At 44.5% G+C, this 23,548-nt stretch overlaps 1 protein-coding gene across 1 annotated transcript; it reads left to right on the plus strand.

Annotated features, from left to right (window-relative positions):
- The first annotated feature begins 16,767 nt into the window (after positions 1–16,767).
- On the plus strand, positions 16,768–19,589 carry GAS1 (growth arrest specific 1). The gene has a single exon (XM_079790739.1). It carries the CDS (start codon positions 17,141–17,143, stop codon positions 18,197–18,199), a length of 1,059 nt encoding a protein of 352 aa, XP_079646865.1. The 5' UTR covers positions 16,768–17,140; the 3' UTR covers positions 18,200–19,589.
- Positions 19,590–23,548: the final 3,959 nt, after the last annotated feature.

The following is a 23,548-nucleotide window of genomic DNA, read 5'->3' on the forward strand; positions in this document are numbered from 1 at the left end:
CAGGTCTAGCACAGTGATAGAGCATTAGCTTAATTCAATTAGCACCGAGTCGGAAATAAAGAAAAGGAAGAGTTTTGTTGTTATTCACCCATTCTACCCTGATTGTTCAATACACTTTTATATGTCACACATATACTTCTATACACACACAGACCAGAATGATTCAAAGAGGTCACCAGCACACTTACAGGCCAAATTGGGAAGAGGGGCATTTGAAATGGCACCAATAATTTTAGAATTCTTTTTCTCCACTGTGGCCTAAACAGTCAAAAAGGATCACTGCACATGTGATGTTGTTGGAGTCAAGGTAAATCAATTGAGCCAATTACATTCCACTGACATGAAATCCAAGGCAACTAACTACTGAATCTTCATTCTCTTTAGGCAAGAAAGGTTGGTAGGCTTGGGAAACCAGCAGCCTACAGAAGGCATATTTCCCACCAAGCCATCTCGCCCAGCCTTTGTACCAGTTGTGAGTGTATGGTGTCTGGCTTGTGGCTAGACCACAATTCTGAGGCAGTTGGCAAGCAGGGGCCATGCCAGGCTGACTTCACCGGGATGATATCAGAGCTGGGGTTGGGTTGCCAGTCTCAACATGCTGATGTCAAAGCCAGCCCACTCCTTAACCTGCTCGGTCTGTTAGCTGAAACAATTGGGCAACGTTAAGCTAGGGACTAAAGACCAAAGGATTATTTAAGTCCCCAGGAGTCTAGGTTCCCAGTACCAGTTGCTCTGAGTAAGCAATTCAGATAATGCCACGTATGGTGAGGCAAGATCTGGGAGTCAGATCCAGCTCCAAACCCCAGTTCCTTTGCTTACTAGCCATATGGCACGGGGCAATTCAAGTCTTTCATCTTTAAAAATGGGAAGAATGGCCCTGGCCGGTTTGGCTCAGCGGATAGAGCGCCGGCCTGCAGACTGAGGGGTCCCAGGTTCGATTCTGGCCAAGGGCACATGCCCGAGTTGCAGGCTCGATGTGCAGTGTGGGGCATGCAGGAGGCAGCCAATCAATGATTCTCTCTCATCATTGATGTTTCTATCTCTCTCTCCCACTCCCTTCCTCTCTGAAATCAATAAAAATATATTTTTTAAAAAATAATAAAATAAAAATGGGAATTATGAGGTTAGAATTAAGGACACACAGACAACATGTAAGCCGAGTCCTCTGTATAACATACAGTTTATGTTCAGCCAGTGGTTCCTAATAGAACTGTGAATGTTGAGTTCAAATTAATCACTAATAATAATGATAATCCATGAAAGAGATGTTGGCCCAGCCACTAAAATGACATTCCAGTAAAAATAGCCAATCAGTTAATTGATATGTGCTTTCCTTGCTTGAGACAAAAAATGCTCCGTTAGGCTGCTTATCTGGCAATGCTGATCCTTATCCACTAAATCAGTGGTTCTCAACCTTTCTAATGCCGTGACCCTTTAATACAGTTCCTCATGTTGTGGTGACCCCCAACCATAAAATTATTTTTGTTGCTACTTCATAACTGTAATTTTGCTACTGTTATGAATCATAATGTAAATATCTGTGTTTTCCGATGGTCTTAGGCAAACCACTGTACTAAATCAACAGCTCCTACAGGAACTTTGCAAACTGGGTAAATGAATAGGAAGTCATTATCACTACCATTGTCCCTGACTTCATTGTCACTGAGAGAAGCCAGTCCCAAATATTTTTCACTTTGGATGTGTAGGTTGTACTGTACTGGCTATAAATGACATTGAAGCACTAATATTTGCTGTAGTAAAGCTCTACAGACTATGAGTTTCAAAGGAGATTCCTAGTTGCTAGTGTTGTACTTTCTACCTCTTAAATCTAAATATTTCTCTTCCCTCCCTTTCTTATTCTTTAGCCTCTCTGCTCCTCCTGCTGGTATTTCTGCCTTCCCCTATCAGCTCTGTCACACATATGGATCACTCACCATGAAACTAGACACATTAAATTATTTTGTAGCAAAGCATTCAATAGGCCATCGAAAAAATGTGATGCATATTCAACTAATTATTTTAAGGATTCTGTTATTTCGAAATTTGAGAAATCTGCAGGAGAAGAGTCCAAAAACTGGGCAACTGCTTTTCCTTTGAGGGGTATGTTGACATATTCAGCGAATAATTTCCAAAACACTGTGTGATTTGGGGAGTTGTTTTTCTATCTAGACAATGTGTGTGGCTTGAGACTCACATTGGTGCAGTATGTTTTCTTAGATTGGCTTGCCAGGTGACCAGAAATGAAAAGCATGTCCTTAAAAATTACCTCCTCCAGTGCCTATCTCCCCCAATCGAGAGGGTTCAGTGCATTCCAAATTCACATTTTTTGCTCGAACGCCCTGTGTGGCCTCGGCTCAGTTTAGATTTGAACTCAGTTCAAAAAGCTTGAGTCCAGGAAAGGATTGTGCAAGAGTGCCATGTTTACGCTGCGCTGTACATTCTTAACAATACTAGCCATTTAATCCATAAACATCAGTCTACATTTTATGAGATTACCAATCAAATTCTTGGCAAATATTACATATTTAAAGGCAAAAGTAGAGAAAATACTAAATAAAGCAATGTTTTCCGAAAAGTTTATATAAGACAGTGAACACAAGTGCATCAATCAAGTCAGTGAGACAAACATTTGTGGGGTGTCCACGCTGAGCATTGCACTGTTGCTAGGTACTCAGAGGACCATGAACGTGAGCCAGACCTTGGGCCCGCACTCAGAGAAATCATACTGTAGTGCTGAAGGCTTTGTTCTCCCAGGGCTGGCTTTACCACATCCGACTCCAAGCCGTCAGTCAATTAGAAAATCACTGTACAGCCTCTATCCAAGAGTATAAAGAAGTTGATTTTGGGGAGTACAACTTATCGCATTAAATCTGTTCCAAATTTTCTCATAAGTTTTAAGAGCATTTTTGTTAAATAATACCTCAGAATTCCCTGTATTTTTCAGTAGAACTTTTCTCACAGTAACAATAAAAGTTAACATATTGACTAGTTACTACACATAGCTGGCACTGACCTAGTTCTAAGCATCTTACAAACAATAACTACGTTAGTATTCAAAATAGCCCTTAATATGGGGTGCCAGTTGTCTATGGCTACACAACTTACTGGTTTAAACTTAATGGCATAAAAGAATAATGTTTTTCTGTGTTCACAGACTCTCTGGAAATCAGACAGTGCACAGGACGTCAGACGGAGAAGACGTTTCTACTCCACAGTGTCCGACCTTCCCAGTCTCCAGGTGGCGTGACTAACTACCTAGAATCTAGGTCCTAGATGCTTCTTCCCTCGAATCTGACACCTGGCCTGAAATGATTTAAAGGCTGGATTTACGTGGAACTGTGAATTGGGGCACTTACTCATGTGGCCTCTCCATGAAGGGCAGGGATCCTCAAAACGTAGCCTCAGAGTCCTTGGACTTCTTACACGGCAGCTCTGGGTTCCAAGAGCAAGTGTTCCAGTGAGGAGGCAGAAGCTAGACCACCTTGTATGCCCTAGCTTTGGTCATTGTTTCCATCACACTACAGTCATAGCCTGCTCAGAGTCAAGGGTAGGGGACACAGTCCTTCCTCTGGATAGAAGGAGTGCCAAAGAATTTGTGGCCATGATTGAAAAATGCTACAGATGTTCTGGCGGGGTAGCTCAGTTAGTTGGAGTGTCATCACCGATACAACAAGGTTGCACTTTTGATCCCCAGAGAGGGCACATACAAGAATCAAACAATGAATGTATAAATAAGTGGAGCAACAAATCTCCTTCTCTCTCTCTCTCTCTCTCTCTCTCATCAAGAAATAAAATATTTAAAAATAAATAAAATGAAATGCTACAGTTTGTTATTATTATTTGCATTCTATGATAGGAAAACTGGCATGGAGAGGCAAAGTAACTTGCCTGAGATTACTTATTGAGTAAGAGGCAGAAGCAAGATATAAACCCAACCTACCTGGCTTAAGCGTCCACATTCTTTACAATCAATTATGCTGCCCCTAAATCCAGTCTTGCAATTCATTCAACGAATTGTGAGCATTTTCTATGTGCTGGTCTCTCTTCAAGACCCAGGGGGATATAGCTCTGAATAAAGTAGACAAATGCCCTTCTCTTAGCATTTTACATTCTATTTGTGACAGATAATAGACAAACATATAATACGGCAAATCAGAAGGGCTAATTTAAAAATAGTCATAATTGGTTCCTTGACCGTGATACTTCATGTAGGGTGGCCATGAAAGGCCCCTGTGGAGATGTGACATTAACCTGATTGGAATAATAACAATAATCCGTCATGTGGATTTCTGGAGGATTAGCATTCAAGGCGAGAAATAGCATTGTGCACACCAAAGCCTCGATAGAGAAGGAGAGGAATGGAAAGGAAATTAGGTCCACCAACATCAGGGGATACAGCAAGAGTAAAGGGCCAGAAGTAGGAGCTTGCTTGCCAAATACATGCACCAGCATGGCAGCCTGATGCCCAGAGAAGACTCCTGGGTCAGTGAGAAGAGATGAGATTAGATACTAGAGAGCCAGATTCTGTAGGACCTTATGGGCCATTGTAAGGAATAACTTGGGAACCATTGAAGGCTTTGGCACAGATAAGTTATGTGATCTGAACAGAGTGTGAAAAGCAAGAGTGGAGGAAGGGACCAATCAGGAGGCTGTGGTAAAAGTTTAGGGCAAAGATAATGTTGGGTTGGATCAGGATGGCAGTGGTGAAGGTGGTAGAAAATGGAAAGTTCGTGGATCGATTTTGAAAGTAAATCTTACCCTAAAGATTTGCTCATAGGACTGTGAGAGAAATGGAAAAGTCCAAAATCTCTTTTAAAGTCTTGTTCTAAGCAACCAAGAGAACAGAGCTGTCACTTGCTGAGATGGGAGAAGTTGAGGAATAAGCAAGTCTGAGGGAGACTGAAATTTGGGCTTCTGTGTTTGACATGCTACGTTGACAGTGACTATTGAACTTCCATATGGAAATGTTGAGGAAGCAGAAAAACAAGACTGGAGTTAAGGGGTATAGCCTGCCTCAAAACCTTGGGGTCATCTTCTCCTCCTCCTTTTATTCATCCTTTCCAGCCAGTCACACTAAACCCTGTCCATTTCACTTGCATATTGTGCAACTGCAAATAGCAAAGGGGAAAGTTCAGGTTTTCCTGATAGACACTCCCTGATATTAAACTTTACATATTATGATTAGTAAAAATTAAATAAATAGGAATCAAATACACTGGAATGAAAGCATTGAGGTTGGGGCGGGGCGGGGGGGGGGGGGAGGAGAAAGACAGATGCTTGAAATGAAAAAGAAAGAAAAGAAAAGGTGGCAATGAAGAGGAAAAGAACAGAGTTTACCAAATGAAATGTGTCCCTGAGTCTGTGTGTGCATGTGAACACAGTAGATCAGTAGGGAAGGGATGAATAAGAACGATTTGAGTTTTTAGAGAAACAAAAATACCAAAAGGAGTGGGGGAAGGAAAATATTAGTTGGCCTTTAGCCAGTTTCACCGCTCCAGGGACATCTGGAGCCAAGACAAGGCAAGGTGAGGAGCTGTCCTTGCTGCAGTTCTTGCCTCCTGGGGCCGGTTACGTGGGATATTTACATTAAATTAACGTGGCTGGCTATGGCTGTGTTCAGCACTTGGATACGCGGTTAAATAATCAGTGTGGTTTGGCTGCTGGTTTCTTTACTGTGGTTAAATAATTGGTGTTGTCTTGGTTGCTAGCTACTTTAAAAATGTATATGTGCACTTGTTTCTCTTTTTTCTTTCTCTGGAGCAATTTTGACAAGCCCGTGGCAGAAAAGTAGCTGACCAGCTGTTAAAGGGATGCTTTTTCCCCCTTGTCATTTATATTTCCCCCAGATGCTTTTAAAAGATGTGTGAATTTTAGAGGTTTTCCTTCCTGGGACCTAGGAGAAGTGCACAATATTTGAAAGCAATTCAAGCCCTAGCCAGTTTGGCTCAGTAGAGAGAGTGTCGGCCTGCAGACTGAAGGGCCCTGGGTTCGATTCCGGTCGAGGGTACATACCTAGGTTGCAGGCTCAATCCAACCAATCCATGCGATGTTTTGCTCTGTGTGTCTCTCCCCTCCCTTCCACTCTCTCTAAAAAACCAATGGAAAAATATCCTCCGGTGAGGATTAACAAAAAGAAAAACAAAAGCAATTCTGTTCACTTCTTTTGTTCGCGGCATAGGGCTGAGCCTAAGGGCATCTGTAGTGTTCCAGAAACGGGGCCCCCTCTTCTAACAATGATGAGGTTTGATGGAGGCCTTTCCCCCTGTGCTATTCATTGCTAGACCTCCAAAACCTAGAACAGTTCTTGATACATAGTAGGTGCTCAATATCTGTTGAATGAAGGATCCATAATTCAGGATTGACATACCTTCTATTCCAGACAGTTGCTTCATTGAGTCGTTTTGTTGATTTGTTTGATAATTGTCAGACTACCACAAACTGCTCTGCCCGTGGACCACAGGAAACCATCTCCTCTCCAGATGGCTCTGCCCCTTCTAGTATCCCCAACCCCACCACTGACTTCAGACAATTGCGGGTCAGGGCAATTAATCCTCTATCAGCAGGAAACTGCCAGGACAGCTGGGTCAGGAGATTGCACAGTTCCGGGATAAGGCTCTACCTGACACACACAACCAATACCAATGACATCTGTATGTGTGTATGTATGGAAGTCATGGATGAAAGCAAAGTCTTCAATGCTGCTCAGAAACCACAAGGTTCTCAGGATTTCCACAGGACCAAGTTTGAAGTCAGATACAGAGAGGAAACTGTCAGAGTGGGAAAGCAGTGAGCAAAGAGTAAGGTTTTCTTCCTCAAATATGTCTCAGCTAGGATACTTTCCCCTCCACTAGAAGCCCATTTTATGCCCATCATTCACTGGTGACTCAGAGAAGAAGTTTTGCTATTGCCCTAGCTGGTTTAGCTCAGTGGATAGAGTGTCGGCCTGCGGACTGAAGGGTCCCAGGTTCGATTCCAGTCAAGGGCACATGCCTGGGTTGCGGGCTCAATCCCCAGTAGGGGGCATGCAGGAAGCAGCCGATCAATGATTCTCTCTCATCATTGATGTTTCTATCTCTCTCTCCCTCTCCCTTCCTCTCTGAAATATATATATTTCAGAGGATTAATTGCCCTGACTAGCAATTGTCTGAAGTCAGTACAGTTCATTTTTTATTTACTGGAAAAAAAAGCCATGTGTAAGTGGGCTTGCCCAGTGCAAACCCACCTTGTTCAAAGGTCAGCTGTATACATGTGTATTTCCTATTTAAAAATAAATTTAAAAATTTTAATGAAATAAACTGGAAGGCACAAAAAATATTGTACCCATATTGGTTCATTAATATATATATTTAAGTTTTGATATTTTTTAAATCTATCTGGGGGAGCTGGAGGAAGTAGTTCTTATTTTAAAGGGATTTGGGGAGGATTCTTCAGAATTCATCGACTTTGCTATTCTGGTAAGAAGTCTTATTTCCCTTAATAAAAGGCATTCTTTCCAACTATTTTGACAATTATTGATCAAGTGTGGGGAACTGTCAGGAAAGGCAAATATTTAAGCAGCTGTCTTGGCACTGAGCTGGGTGCTGTGGAAGAGAGGAGGGGTGAGGGCCAAGGAAGCGAGCTTGGGAGACCACTTTCTGGGTGTTCTCGCTTATTAGTTGGTGATGTTGGATTACTTAACCTCCTTGAACTTAAATGTCTTCCATCTTTACCTTATTATTTTTCTGTAGACTTAAATAATAATGTTTGCCATACACATAAGAGAAGTTGAAATTAAAGCTGCAATGGGATATAATTCTCATCTTTCAGATTGGCAGAGATCCAAAAGTTTAATAACGCGTTGTGTTGGTGATGTTGTGAGGAGCAAATATTTTCATACACAGGCACAACTTTTATGGAGAACAATTGACCTTTCGTAGGGAGATAGAACAATTGACCCATCGGAATTTAAAATGTACCTTCTCTTTGACTCAGGAATTCCATTTACAAGTGTACCCACTAGCTGTATTACAGTACCTACAAAATGGCCAAAGTGCAAAGTTATTCGTTGCCAAATTGTAACAGTGAAAGAGAGGAATTTAAACATCCATCTGGTTAAATAATATATGAATGGAATAGCATGCACTCATCAAAAAGGTAAGCAAGTAATATGTCAGCACTTTATGATGCCATAGGGAACAGTGTCCAAAAGTATATTGTTTAGTGAAAAAAACCAAGGTCATTGTTTTATCTACATATATACATATATATCTGGGAATGCATGCAATAAATCAATAACAGTGTGTTGAGGAAAGTGGGTTCCTGCATGCACAGGAGAGTGGAGGCTTTCTGGATACCATGCACTTTTTTAAACTTGTGCATTTTCTACTACTGTTGGCCCTCAAACAACACGGAGGGTAGGGGTTGTTCCATGTGTAATTTTGACTTCCTAAAAATTTAACTGCTAGTAGCCTACTGTTGACAAGAAGCCTTACCAGTAACATAAAGTCACTTAATAAATATCTTGTATGTTACATTATTACATACTGTATTCTTACAATAAAGCTAGAGAAGAATGTTATTAAGAAAATAATAAGGTGGAGAACATACATTTACAGTACATTTCTTATTTACTGGAAAAATAGCCATGTGTAAGTGGGCTTGCCCAGTGCAAACCCACCCTGTTCAAAGGTCAGCTGTATACATGTGTATTTCCTATTTAAAAATAAATTTAAAAATTTTAATGAAATAAACTGGAAAGCTCAAAAAATATGTGAAAGGGGCTTTGGTAATTTAATGTGTGCCCTTGCACGAAGCACAGGCCTATATCTAAGGCCACATATAACAACTTCCCTAATCAGAAGAACACTGGGATAGAGTACCATCCCAGGTGAGAGCTCCATGAAAGTTTCTAAGATGGGTAACTGGCTGTATGAATAATTATATCAATATAGACGGTTAATCATTTGGGGGGATGTGTACAACTTTTAGATCTAAATGGCATGCATGGCCTCACTTTATTATTTTAATGGACAAAAAAATATGCTAAATGGCGGAAACATTAAGTAATGAGGCCAGAAATGAAAACATTCAACTTAACATAACTTCTAGGTTAAAATAATATTTCTAAGGGATTTTCAGGGCAAACTATTCTGTATGACACTAATGACAAATACATGACATTACACATTTCTCAAAACCCACAGAATGTACAACACAAAGAGTGAACCCTAATGTAAACTATGGACTTTAGTGACTAATAATGTATCGATATTGGTTCATTAATTATAATAAATGTATCTCCCTAACAAAAGATGTAAATAATAAGGGAAATTATGTAGGGGGAAGCAAGAGAGGAAATGTGAAAATTCTATGCTCTCCATTCAACTTTTCTGAGAACCTAATAGTGCCTTTTAAAACAGCAGTCTATTAATAACAAGACAAAACAAAAAAGAAAAACAAAGTTGGAAGACAAAAAAAGCTTCAGTTTCCTGGCACATACAGCAGATACTCAGTAAATATCTGTAGGTTTCAGCTGAATCAAATTTAATGAAAAATGAGCAGGTAAGTGTAAATGCTGATTTAAAAAGTATGAGGAATTTGAACAATGATGTGCTTGATAATGTCTTAGGATACACATTCCATTAAAAAGAACTGGATAACTTTTCATCTTTATCAGTTAATAAGATCATAGACTTTTCCCCCAAGATACTTTGATATTTATACACTCTCAACAATAAAGGTGTAAGCAATTCTAATATGTTTTCCTCAAATTGTTTGAGAAGCATTAACCACACACTTACAAATCCTAACTTGTTGATAGATATTTTTGTTGGTGATAGCTTTTCTTTTCTTTTTTTTTTTTTTTTCTTTTTGGAAGCATACAGTCTTTATATAGATCGCTACAAAAAAAAATTTTTAAACCAGATTTTTAAGATAATTCATAACTTCTCCTACAAATTATGTTATTTTTATTTAGAGAAGAGTTTATCTAGATTTACAAAATTATAAAAAAGTTCCTTATTTTAATAGTGAAACACTAGGCCTGGCATGGTTTTGAAACATTCTTCAGTAATACCCATTGTAGAATTGGCCCCAGTTACCTTAAGGTGTAATGTCCAAGTGAGTACAAGGCTCTACCTTGGAAAAAATTACTCTTTGTAGAAAACTGTGCTACTAACTACAAGCCACGGAGGTTGAAGCAGGTTGTCCTTCAAATGGTCTTTACAGAACTTGACTGTTTGGGTTTTCAATCTCCGTTCCATTAATATCTCTTTTGCACAGAGTATGAAAGTCAAATTTCCTGAGAACTGGAGCTCCTACTGATTTTGTGGGATTTCCTCTTGTTATTAGATGTTGAAACCCAGCCAGGATCTTGATCTCCGAGTCCCCAAGCAATGGTGTAGGGCACGTTTTCTGCCCCTCAGAGAACAGCTGCTCTGTCCGCCCCTGTGCATGTCAGTGAAAGCGAGGTTGTGCTGTCATTTTGCATCCTGGAGTTACTAACGACATTCTTTGAAAAATCACCAGTTTGTTTCTTACATTTTCAGTAACCTTCACATCATGGAGAACCCTTAAGTTTCTATACTAACAACTTATTTACTTTTAAAATCAAAGACAATAACCACTAGAAATACATAGCCCAGAGCTTCTCCAATTATCTGTGGTGGAAGGCCAGACAATGTTTCTATCTATTACAGATAGGTACTTTTTTGTAAAACGGAATAAAAGTAGATTACTAGAAAAATTAAATGATACTACAAAATAGAGGCCACAAATTTTCATTAGCTTCGACAGACATGAAATTACTCTTTCAAATTGCTATAAAAGTATCCAAATGCTTACTCCCATGTTCTCATGGGCCACTGAGGAACAGTGCATGGACCAGCACCAACCCGCAGTACAGGCTGGTGGATCCCTGGTGCCGGGGGGCGGCCTTTTCGTCTGATGACAGCCTTGGTACCCTTCAGGGAACATCCTCACACAACCCAGACCAAATGAGTTCCCAGGACTTTGCCAAGAATTTTTTTGGGAAAAGAGTAATTATTTCTATCGGAACTGTAGAATATTCATAGCATTAATATTTTAGGCAGTCTACTAGGTGCGAAAGTGATATCTCATTGTTTTCTCATTTCCTTTCACCTGACTAGTTAATGTAAACATATTTTCACTTGTTTGTTAACATTTTTACACTTGTGTGTGTTGTCTAAGTACATCTTTCCCCATTTTCTCTTCAACTACCTTTTTCTTATAAGTTTATAAGAGCTCTTTACTTACTGGAAAATTAGTCTTCTGTCATCTACTACTTCTGTCATCTGCCAGATCTGTGTGTCTATTAACATTGTCTCTGGTATATTTTCCATATATAACCTTCCATATATTTTTTTCCATATATAACTTCTTAATTTTTTTATATAGTCAAATATGGTTTTCTTCCATATCTTCTGATTTTTTAGTCTTGGTTATAAGAGTATTTGTAAATTCTAGGTTATAATATATCATAGCCTAGATTTTATTATTTGATTTTTTTAATATTTAAGTTTTTATCTGGGATTTATTTTTACATTTCCTTCTAAATGGATGGTTAGCTTTGCCAGCATCATCTTTTTAAGAGACCATACTTTTCCCACTGATTAAACCATAAACTTTGTAAAGTTACTATATGACAAAGGTTACAGTTTAATCATTCATCATAATTAAATTAACATGGGAATATCATTTTATATTTTAAAACTTCAGAACTTCTCCATATTCTTTATCCTCTCAGAGTTTCTGTTCTCTTTTCCATAGTATAAATTATTTGGAGTAGGTCTGAGTTGGCTGATTTAGAAGACAAGAAATGAGTTTTGATTTTTCATTCATTCAATTAATAAAATATTTTATTGACTGTCTTATAATCATCCATCAGTTGGATATGTGATGTGACAGAAAAGGGAAAAGTATTTGACCTAAGCACTTCAAAATGATGAAAAGAGTATGTACTTTTCTAGTTTTATAAAAACCTAGTGGCTTAAAACAACATTCTTTGTTATTTCTCATGATTCTTTGAGTTAACTGGGGAAAGCTGTACTGTTATTGCATGGGGCAAAACCAGAGCTAGGGTCAGGTGAGTGAAGTGTCTAGGGTACAGAATTTAAGAAGGCACCTACTCTTGAGGTTCCTGTAATACCACTATGAGAATATTTCCTTAAACTTTACACCTAGGTGCCTCACTCACCTCACCCTGTTTGACCCTGACCCTGAGTTGGGCTTTCTCTCAGATGCCAGTTGGAGCTGTAGTCATCTGATGATTTCATTGGGTTGGACATCCAAGATGACTTCTTCACTCACATATCTGGTGCTTTCTTTAATCACAAGGCTGTAAAAGTTGGGAGCTAACCTGGCATCTCTCTCTCTCTCTCTCTCTCTCTCTCTCTCTCTCTCTCTCTCTCTCTCTTTCTCTCTCTCTCTATGTGTGTTCTCTCCTTGGCCTTCCTCAAAACCTGGCAGTCTCAAGGTTGTCAGATTTCTTACATGGTGACTGGCTTCTCCAGAGCAAACACACCAAGAGGCCCAGGTTGAAGCTGCAAGGCTTCTTGTGACCTAGCCTGGAAGCCACAGGATGCCAGTTACTATCATTATATTCTACTAGAGGCCCGGTGCACTTAGCATATTAGGCTTTTATTATATAGAATAGGTCAAAGTCACTAAGACCTGCCCAACATGTAAGGGAAAAGGAGTTAGACTCTGCCTCTTGATCTGAGTTGTATGGATACAAAATGAGGGAGGAAACTGATGGAGACCAATTTTGGAGACTACCTGCCACAGAAACCCCAGGGATCAAACAGGCTTTGGGGGTAGGAAATCAGAAGTGCTCTTGGGTGTTAAGTTTGCAAAGCTCATTGAACAAACACCTAAACATGGAAATCAGAACACAGAAGCAACAGACTGCTCTACCTGCTGCCCCGGCTCCCACAATTGTGGGAGGTCTTCTTTCCATAGAACTTATCCTTCTACCTTACTCGAGGGCCACCCATGTTAACACAACTGGCAAGATTTCCTTCTTTTTGTGGCTGAATAATACTCCATTGTCTATCTATCTATCACATTTTATTTATTCTTTGTCCTTCAATGGACCCTTAGGTTGTTTCCATATTTTGGCTATTGTGAATAATGCTGCAATGAACATGGGAGTGCAGATATTTCTTCAAGATAGTGGTTTCCCTCTTTTTGATACATACCCAGAAGTGGAATTGCTAGATCCTATGGCAGTTCTATGTTAACTGTTGAGGAACCACCAAACTGTTTTCCAGTAACTTCCAATTTGCGTTCCCACCATCAGTGCACCATAGTTCCCTTTTCTCCACATTCTCACCAGTATTCCTTTCTTTCCTTCTTTTTTAATGATAGCCATTCTAACAGCTCTAAGGTGATAACTTCATTGTGGTTTTGATTGGCATTTCCCTGATGATGAATGCTGTTGAGAACCTTTTCCTGTTATTTGTTGGCCATTGTATGCCTTCTTTTGGAAAAATGTCTATTCAAGTCCTCTGTCTATTTTTCAATCAGATTGTGTGTTTTTTTTGCTATTGAGTTGTATGCGTTCCTTATATATTGTGGATATTAATCCCTTATCAGATATGTGGTTTACAAATATTTTCTCCCATTCTGTAGTTTGCCCTGGGTTTTAGTTAGAGCAAGAATGTGAAGATCCAGCTCAGAAAGCAGGGTGAAGACATGCGAGATTTTTCTGAGAACAGATTGAGAACTCCAGGGAAAGTGGATTTGGGGGGAGGGTGCTCACGATGGGAATTAAGTCAGTTTAAGAGATTTACAGCGTAATAGGGGGATTAGTGTCTGGGTGCTGAGGGATGGTTTGGTGGCTATCGATGCAAACCTGGATGCGAAGCACGATGGGACTCATGGCTCCTAGGACTCACCAAGAAGGGGGCTCATTCATTCTCCCATCTCTTCATAGCCTCCTTCTCAGGCCAATCTCAGGTGCCTGATAGACAGCCCTGCAGGTCTGAAATGTTGTGGGACTGGGGTACTTCGGGTCCCTGAAGCACACACATCTCTCTGGAGTCCCTTACATCCTACTGAGAGCTGTGTTAAGGACAGAATGGGGCAAATTTCATAAACAACAAGAAAAACAAACCAACATGTGGCTCTCTAGAGCTGTGGTTCTCAAAGTTTGGTCCCAGGCAAGCAGCAGCAGCAGCATCCACTTAAAACTTGTTAGAAAAGCAGATTCTCTGACCCCACCAGTCTTGCTGCACAAGGAACTCCAGGTGGGTTTTAACTAGGCCACCAGGCACCTCTCATGTTCACTAAGGTGTGAGACCCACATTAGCTTAAAGATACAGCTGAATTTTTAAAAAAATGTATTTGTATTGACTTCAGAGAGGAAGGGAGAGAGAGAAACATCAATGATGAGAAGGATTCATTGACTGGCTGCCTCCTGCACGCCCCCTACTGGGGACGGAGCCCACAACCCAGGCATGTGCCTTTGTTGGGAATCGAACCCAGAACCCTTGAGTCCACAGGCCGAAGCTCTACCAGGGGTCCTCACACTTTTTAAACAGGGGGCCAGTTCACTGTCCCTCAGACCGTTGGAGGGCCGGACTATAGTTTAAAAAAAAAAACTATGAACAAATTCCTATGCACACTGAACATATCTTATTTTGAAGTAAAAAAACAAAACGGCAAAAACACCCGCATGTGGCCCGCGGGCCGTAGTTTGAGGACACCTGCTACACTGAGCCAAACCAGCTAGCGTGTTACAGCTGAATTGTGACCTTCTTCTTATGAGCCTAAAATCACAGAGCATTGAGATTGAAAAAAAAAACTTTTCCAAGTGTCTAGTCTCGCCTTGAAACTTACATATGAAGGACCCAAGTTACAGAAGAGAGGGACTTGTCCAAGCCATCCTTCCCAGACTGAAATTACAACTCCGAATAACACAACACTCCAGAGCCTGGAAAATGGTTGTTTACACACAGAGCTGTAGTCGTTTTCTTTCTTTCTTTTTAAAATAGAGATTGATATTGTGTTTCCTTCGACTCAAGTCATCTCAAAACGATCTGCTTTACCTGAGGTTCTTTGGGGACCTGCAGAGGTGCAGCCTCCTAAGGCAGACCTCGCGCGCCGGCTGCGGAGCGCAGCAGCCCCCGCGGGCACCGGAGGCTCTCTGCAGCCGGATCAGTCTGCGGTGGCCCGGTTCTCGCTTTTGCCATTTCAGATTCACTTGCCTCCGGGGAGAGGCGGGCAGCCGAACTCTGTGCGCGCTGGAGACCAGCTCCCTCTGCTTCTGCAGAGGAGATTTAGCCTTAATTTTTTGTGACAGATGGAGTTGATAGTCTTTCCACGGAAAGGGGAGGAAAAAAGCGCCAGTTTTTGACAGGCCGCAGACGCCCGCTGCCTCTGGTGGTCGAAGGCTGCGTTGCGCCGCAGTTAAGGTAGTTCGCCAAGTCCCGCGCCGGGCAGCTCCCCTTAAAGCAGAAGGAGGGGTTGAAATACACACTTGATTATAAACCTTGGGGAACGGACCGGTTCATCCCCTTCCTTTATGCTGTGACTGCAGCCAGAAGGTACTGCTGAGCATCCCTAAAGATTTTTTAATGCTGTTATTTTCTCATCACAATCGCGTTAGTAACTTATAGCTCTAAAATATTAATCTGGTGGACTGGATTTATCTTGCAATTGACAACGATGCCTGGCTCCAGGGCCAGACCTGCCAGATCGGCAAATGTGGACCACGTGCTGGGAAGAGGGGGAAGGGGGCTGCAAATATCTCATCAGTAGCCCTCTAACGAAAGTGTGTGCCTCTTCCTTATGTGTGTGTTTAATGCTTAAGTCTCCCAGTCCCACAATAAATTCTGATCTCCCGCCGGTGATGATCAGGACCCAAAGATGGGGAACTCGAAAAACAAACCGAATTCTGAAGCCGGTCGAAGGCACAGATGGGGTTCAGGAAGAATTAATGCAATCACTCCCCCCAACCCCCCCTGCCCGACCCCCCAAATAAAGTTTAAAAGAACCCAACAAAAAGGCCTGTGGCCGGCTGCAAACAGCTGCCCCTAAGCCCTGATCGCTGGTTCTGAGCGCAAGCTGGGGCTCCCTCTCCGAGCCTCCTTAAGAGTAGGCGGAGCTCCCGGGCCTCTGTCAGGCTCCTTAAGCCCTTCCTTTCAAGCCCTGAAAGCCTGAATGTGAGCTGCCCACCGCCCTCCCCGCCCTCCCCCACTCCGCAACCCCACTCTAGCGGCTCGGAGGGGGAAAAAAGTTTCAACAACAACAGGCAGGACCAATAGCATCTCGAAAAGCCGGGAAAGGGGGCTGAGCAAAGGGCGAAAGAGAGTGGAGAAAGGAGAAAGCGGGCAGGCTCGGAGCGCGCGGGGCCGGGGCTGGGCGAGCCGGAGGAGCGTTGCTAATGTTTTTGTTTGTTTGCTTTTCCATGCATGCATAATGAGGGGGCACCTCGGCACCACGCGGGGGCTCCCGGCCCACTTTTGTATTTAAAGCCTCGCTGCGAGCGAGTCGGCTGCCGGGCTCAGCGGATCCGCTCCCCGGGCTCCTCGACACCCGAGAAGCCGCCGCAGAGGGAAGCCCGGGAGCCGCTCTCCGCCCGCGCCGAGTTTCTTTTTCTCCCCGCGCTGCCCGGAAAGGGCTCCCCAGAGCTCGGCCGAGGCCGGGGTCGCCTCGGGCGGAGGGGGAGGGGACGCGGGCGGCCGGGACGCAGTTGCACGGACGCGAGCCGGGACGCGGCGCGATGAGAGAGCCCGCGGCGGCGGCGGCGGCGCGGAGCTGAGCCCGGAGGAAGGAGCGGCCGCACAACGGCTCTGCAGGCGCGGAGCAAAAATGCACCCGCGGCACTCCGCGGTCCTGCAGCCCCGCCGCGGCCCCGCGGCCCGCAGCCCACCGGGGCGGCAGTGAGCGCCTCCCGCCACCGCCGGGGACCGACCGGAGGGGCTCTTCGCGGCCGTGCTTTTCCAGGAACCCACCGCAGCCGGAACGAGACCGACCTGCGAGCAAGCAGAGCACCAGCCGGCGGCGCGCATGGATTTATGAAAACACTCATGCAAGAAGTTGGCAGGACTGGGGCAAACTTTTCCACCGGCTCCGCGTCCGCCGCTCCCCGCGCCTCGTCTCCTTCACCCTCCTCGCCCGGCGGCCGCCGCTGCCCGCGATGGTGGCAGGACTGCTGGGCGGCGGCGGCGGGACCCGCGGGGGGACCGTGCCGGGCGCCTGGCTGTGCCTGATGGCGCTGCTGCAGCTGCTGGGCTCGGCGCCGCGGGGCTCGGGGCTGGCGCACGGCCGCCGCCTCATCTGCTGGCAGGCGCTGCTGCAGTGCCAGGGGGAGCCGGAGTGCAGCTACGCCTACAACCAGTATGCCGAGGCGTGCGCGCCGGTGCTGGCGCAGCGCGGCGGGGGCGACGCGCCGGGAGCCGCCGCCGCCGCCGCCGCCGCCTTCCCGGCCTCGGCCGCTTCTTTCTCCTCGCGCTGGCGCTGCCCGAGCCACTGTATCTCGGCCCTCATTCAGCTCAACCACACGCGCCGCGGGCCCGCTCTGGAGGACTGTGACTGCGCGCAGGACGAGAACTGTAAGTCCACCAAGCGCGCCATTGAGCCCTGCCTGCCCCGGACCAGCGGCGGCGGCGCGGGCGGCGCGGGCGCGGGCGGGGTCATGGGCTGCACCGAAGCCCGCCGGCGCTGCGACCGCGACAGCCGCTGCAACCAGGCGCTCAGCCGCTACCTGACCTACTGCGGCAAGCTCTTCAACGGGCTGCGCTGCACCGACGAGTGCCGCAGCGTCATCGAGGACATGCTGGCCGTGCCCAAGGCGGCGCTGCTCAACGACTGCGTGTGCGACGGCCTCGAGCGGCCCATCTGCGAGTCCATCAAGGAGAACATGGCCCGCCTGTGCTTCGGCGCCGAGCTGGGTAACGGCCCCGGCAGCAGCGGCTCGGACGGGGGCCTGGACTACTACGACGAGGAGTACGACGACGAGCAGCGCCCCGGGGGCGCGGGAAGCGAGCAGCCGCTGGACGACGACGACGGCGTCGCGCACCCGCCGCGCCCGGGTGGCGGCGCTGCTGCGGCGGGCGGCGGCGGCGATCTGCCCTACGGGCCCGGGCGGAGGAGCGGCAACGGCCACGGCAGCGGCGGGGGTCGGCTGGCGCCCCGAGGCGCCTGGACCCCGTTGGCCTCCATCTTGCTGCTGCTGCTGCTCCCGTTACTGTTTTAGCCCTCGCGCCCCCGCCATCGGCTGCGGGAGAGCCCGGGCCGGGGCACCTGTAGCTCGGGGACGGAAGGGATGGTTGGGGATCGTTGCCAAAAACGTTTTCAAAGTTGACTGTACCTAGCCGGTCTCCCCGCCATAACTGTTGGCACTTGCCCCGTCTCCTCTCCCGAGCGTGGCTTCTTGGACATCTTCCCTTACCCCTCATTCCAGGCTCCAGAAACTCCCAACGCGTCTGCCCCGCAGAAGCTGGCGCAGCTAGAGTTCTGGACGCCTGGCGTGGAACGGGGTGGGGGTGGGGGTGGGGGGAGAGGGGGGCAGAACCACAGTCCTGGACATAAAAGAGGTGCTGACCAGTGGGGCCTTAATAGTTTCAAGGGAGCGGGGGTCGGATGGGGGATGTATATTTGCAAAGAGGCGGTCTTGTTCATGAGCATTTTTCCTGTGAGGAGGGGTGGGGAGGAAGGGCCGGTGTGGACTTTTATTGTGGCCGGTGAGGACATTGCAATCTTAAATAATCAGAGAAGTCCCACCTACCTGTTTCATTCGTTTACTCTTGGTACCCAGCGCCCTGAATTCTCAGTTTTGGGGTGGGAGGTGGGAAGGGGTTAATATTCCTGAATTGGTTTGGGGTAACTTTGAGCCCTTGACCTTAATTTCATTTACACCACTCTGCTCTCTTAGCACATGTCTTATAATTAAGGGTCAAAAAGTGCTGATCTAAAGAGTTGCTAGTGATATCGAACAATGCAAGTTTGTATGACATGAGCTCTGCACTGCCATCTATGAAAGCCTCTTTATGACGTTTGTTTTGTTGTCTTTTTTTGTTGTTGTTCTTTACATCAAGAAGTTGTATGTACAAATATGCAGAGAACATATATTGCTTCTGCTTTTATCAGGGTGCTAAACCCTGGTACTTTATATAAAGTGTATTAAAACTGGGGTTTGTTACCAGTTGCTGTACTTTGTATATAGAATTTTTATAAATTGTATGCTTCAGAAATAATTTATTTTTAAAAAGAAATTTAAAACTTTAAATCTGCATTCATATTACACCTTTTCTCCCTGAAATGTATAGAAACCATTCATCATCAGGGATCCAAACCCACAGTCCATTGTGAAGTGTGCTCTTAATCTAGAACAGTCTTAAAATGTACAGTGTATTTTATAGATTTGAAGTTAACATTCTTATTTTCAAGAGAATTTATGGACATTGTAGAAATGTATAAATGCATTTCCAAACTGCCTTAAACATTGTATTTTTATAGACATCGTTTTTTTAAAAAAAAATTCTTATGTTTTAAGTAACTATGTCTTTGTGTATTTCTTTTTTTTTTCTTTTTTTGTTATTTGTTTTATTAAAATGTGTAAACAGTAAAGAGTTTTAAATAATGAATATGGTGTAGTTACTTTCCAGAGTTACATTGTGGTTAACCCAATAATGGGTGTGGAGGGGCCACTGGGAATCTATCAACCATCAACTGAAATTAAAATGCAGTACAAGACAAGAAATGAGGCCTATTATTCCTGCCTTTAATTTAATGAACAATTAGACATCTGTAAATGAGGCAGCTAAAAAGATATAATTGACTGGCCTCCACTGGTTTTTATGTTTGTGGAGGGGAATTCACAAAATCGTATCTCCTACATAATTTGGGGATAACCCTCACATCCCTTTCTCCTCCCCCATTTCCACTGGGTCCCCCTAAGCCCCCTCCAGGAGTGTCCTCCCTAACTACTAGACATTCTCCTGCAATCAAACATGCCAATAACATCTGTTACCAATAGGTCTTAGGAAACCTGCGAGACTCAGTACTTCAAAGTCATTTTCACACTTGGGGTGAAAACGTACAAAATTTTGTTACAAAACACTCAGGCGAGCAAAAGTAAACACACAGGGGAGAGGAACAATTACCAGAACTTGTAATATTGTTGTGAGGAGTTGTTTAGCAGTGGGCTGAAGGCTGGGTTCCTGCCAGAGCTACTGATCTACACTCAAACGCCCTTAGATAAATAATTACACTCTTAAGCTGTGTCGAGTGCTGATACACTTGACCTTGTAAATAGAAATGTTTGCAGTAGGAATAAACTCCGGCATTGGAAAATCTTTTAAACATTAACACAAAAGAGAGCGCTCTGTCCTCTGGGGATTTGACTCTGAACCTCGCCAAGCTAGGCACTTGCAAGGGGGAAAAAAAGTTTATTTATCTTCTATTCCTGGTGTTTATTTAAAGCTTTTCATTTTAAACGCGGTGATTGGAAGGCAAGTCAGGAGTTTAAAAAGTCACCACAAATAAACTTTGTCTGAGGGGTCCACAGATTAGCAAGATCTCGTGTCTCTTTATATGATATTAACATGTGCTGAGAAAACATAACCAGATTTCTCCGCTGCCTGAAGTAATTAACAAAGCCACGCCCCCTCCCAACTTCCTCCCACCCACTCCCACCCCCTACTTTCAAGGTTTCTTTTCCTCTAAGTGGCTCTTTCCCCAGCTTTTATGGAGGGCTTCTGGGTGCTTCTTGTTGGGTCTAAAATCAAGAGATTCATATATGGGTGGCATCCGAAAGTCTTAGGTAGCTGTGGTGCCAAGAGACGCCTAGGAATGGTGTGTGGCTGGAACCCCTGTCACCTGAATGGTTGAGTAAACATATTGTTAAAACAAAGCCCAGAGCTTTGTTTCTTTGGGGAATGAACAAAGGGTATGCCAAAAGGCTTGTAAATGAAATCAGCTTTCTTTACAAAACGTCAAGTTAGCAACACTCCTGCGTTTGTTCTTAAATATATTTAAATCGTCTCCATTTCATGTTATTTTAACACATTCTTGACTAAAAGTTAAGTCTTTGTCCCAGGAAAAGGCCCAGTTTTCCCCAGTTAGAAGTAAAAGGCATTAGCACTAGAAAAGGCCTGATAATTAACTGCTACAATAAACTCACGACTTGATTTTACAGGGTCCTGTCAAAAGCATCTGCCGGGAATAAATCAGCATGGCTAGCTCTGGGGGAGAGAAGACACGAGGCTTTATGCTTTCTTCCTTGAAGAAAGTGAGCATTGATCGGTGGTCCATTTCAATTTAAACAGTTCTGCACTGGAGCCCAGGAGCCTCCTTTCCCCCTGCAGACCTGGTGGGGTCCAGAAGAGGTTACTTAGGTGGCGGGGCCTTCCGCGTTGGTTGTGCAGTGTGTAGGTTGCCATCTGCTCCTAGGCAGAAAGGACTTTTACAGATGTTGACATCTGTAACATCTCACGCTCTCTGGGGAGCCTTTTGGAATTTTGGACATTCGAGATGGAGAGTGCCTGGAAGTACCATTACCGAGGGAAAGGGTATCTCTGGCTTTTCCTGGGGAACTCTCGGAAAGCACCCCGCTTCCCACAGAGGTCTTCCAGAGTGAGAGCGACTGCTTTCGAATTTCCCGGAAAATCGTGGGTCCTGGCGGTGGTCCTCACTTTCCCAGTTAGCAGGTTTGCCTTCCCGGTGACAGTTTGTTTGTCTTCGGAGACACTGCAGTGACAAATGTTTAAGGGAGTGTGGGACAATGGTGGAGAACAAGGGGGCAGTTCATTGAACTGACAGTGACCATACAGTACATAGGAGGAGGTTGGGGCTTCCCTGTTCACCCAAGCACACAGCAACGCTTTTGTATATGACCACAGTGGACATAGCATAAGGTCTCTGTTTATGTTTAACCATATATGGCAATGTACGTGAGCAATATCCGTGTGTAAAGTGGGGGGGGGGGGGAGGAAATGGCTGGAAGGAACAAAATTCTGGTACTAAGTAGCAGGACCTCCCTTTGCTTGGACAGGACCCCTGCAAATGTCCAAAAGTAAGGAAGCAGCTCCCGACACCCACTGCCACAGACTACAGGGCCCCCGCGCCCTGACACGGCTGGGATGCACTGCAGTGCCCCCAGTAGGGCCTGCATGGGGCAGACAAGACTCAGAACCAGGAGTCCATCTCCTCAGAAGAGTCCAGAGAAACCATTCCCTTCCTCACCACTCCCTGCGTCCCCGCCCGGGCTCCATCCCAGCCATGTTATGCAGTAGAGACTAAAAAGAGGGAGGGAAGGCCAGGAGAACGTTCAGAGCCATCCAACCCTGCACTTGGAAGTCTCTCTACTTTAAACTTTGACTTTGCATGATTAGCTTATTGCCTTCAACTGCGGAAGTTCTCAAACATAACCTCAGGGATCCCTTTCAAGCCCAGGAAAAGAAAAGCAGACATTATTTGTTTTTTGACCTCTTGTACAAGGAACATCAGAAACACTTGTCAGCTGACCCCGTGTCTCCCAAAGCAAGGTTGTTGGGGAGCATCACGTTACAAATGCCTGGGTATCCATGGGTCTCCCTGCATCGCGAGTTAAGGACCGTTGGACGCTACTGTAGTCCGTAAGAGGGCTTGCCTCTTGCTGGACAGTTGAAAAGGTTCACCCTTGACTATCTGAATGACATAAGTAATGTGCTATTAGCATAAGTACCTTCTAAGGCATCCATTTAATCAATTTCTTAAATCACAGAATGATCTACTACAAAATAGTGGACTGTATACACTATATTTTGGCACAAAGATGGTCATTCTCCCACTAGTAACCAGGGGCTCTAAATAAATGATTTCAACAATGTTTTATTAAAGGACGACAAGAGCCCTCGAGCTGCATTAATCGGGGAGAAGTCGAGTGGCACTTTTGTTATGGAAATGTTAAGCACATAATAGCACTACCGAACAATGTGCAGCCACTTCATTCTTTCAGCCATGCTGACACCTCTTAAAGAGGAACTGCGGGGAAGGATGTGGGAAAGATTTGCTTTCCGAGGAAGCTTTCAGCTCATATTTTGGAGAGCTACCTCCAAACCTTGTGTAATACGCATGCAACAGAAGCAGGAAGGGCTGCTGAGATGCACAAACTATTTTCCCTAATTTTGGGAGCGTGGGTCCCATAATAAAACCTAACGTCTGCATTTTTTGACAGGGGCATTTGTCAAAGCTATATGTTGCTGATTTTGTAGTGCAGCAAGTCCAAGTTTATAATGTGGACCAAGGTCTCCGTTACTCTCAACAGTGTTGGTATAGACTGCAAGTAGCTTTGACAAGTCCTCCTTAAGCAAACAGACTGCATCTTAAAATCTGCAAACAGGTGAATACACACAGGGTCATAAAGGGCATCTTCAATCTGTAACCACAAATAAAACAATATTATGTTTCCAGACTTTATGGACACCCCTATGTTCCCTCGTTATCAATATCTATTCTTACAATTTAATTTCTGTATTTATATTTTATAAGTTCTATAGGGTATCTGTGGGTTCATTGATGCCAGGATGGAGTCATAGCTCACAACTAAATCCTATTGTATATC

Source organism: Cnephaeus nilssonii (genome assembly GCF_951640355.1).
Source record: "Cnephaeus nilssonii genome assembly, chromosome: 14".
Classification (NCBI taxonomy): Eukaryota; Metazoa; Chordata; class Mammalia; order Chiroptera; family Vespertilionidae; genus Cnephaeus; species Cnephaeus nilssonii.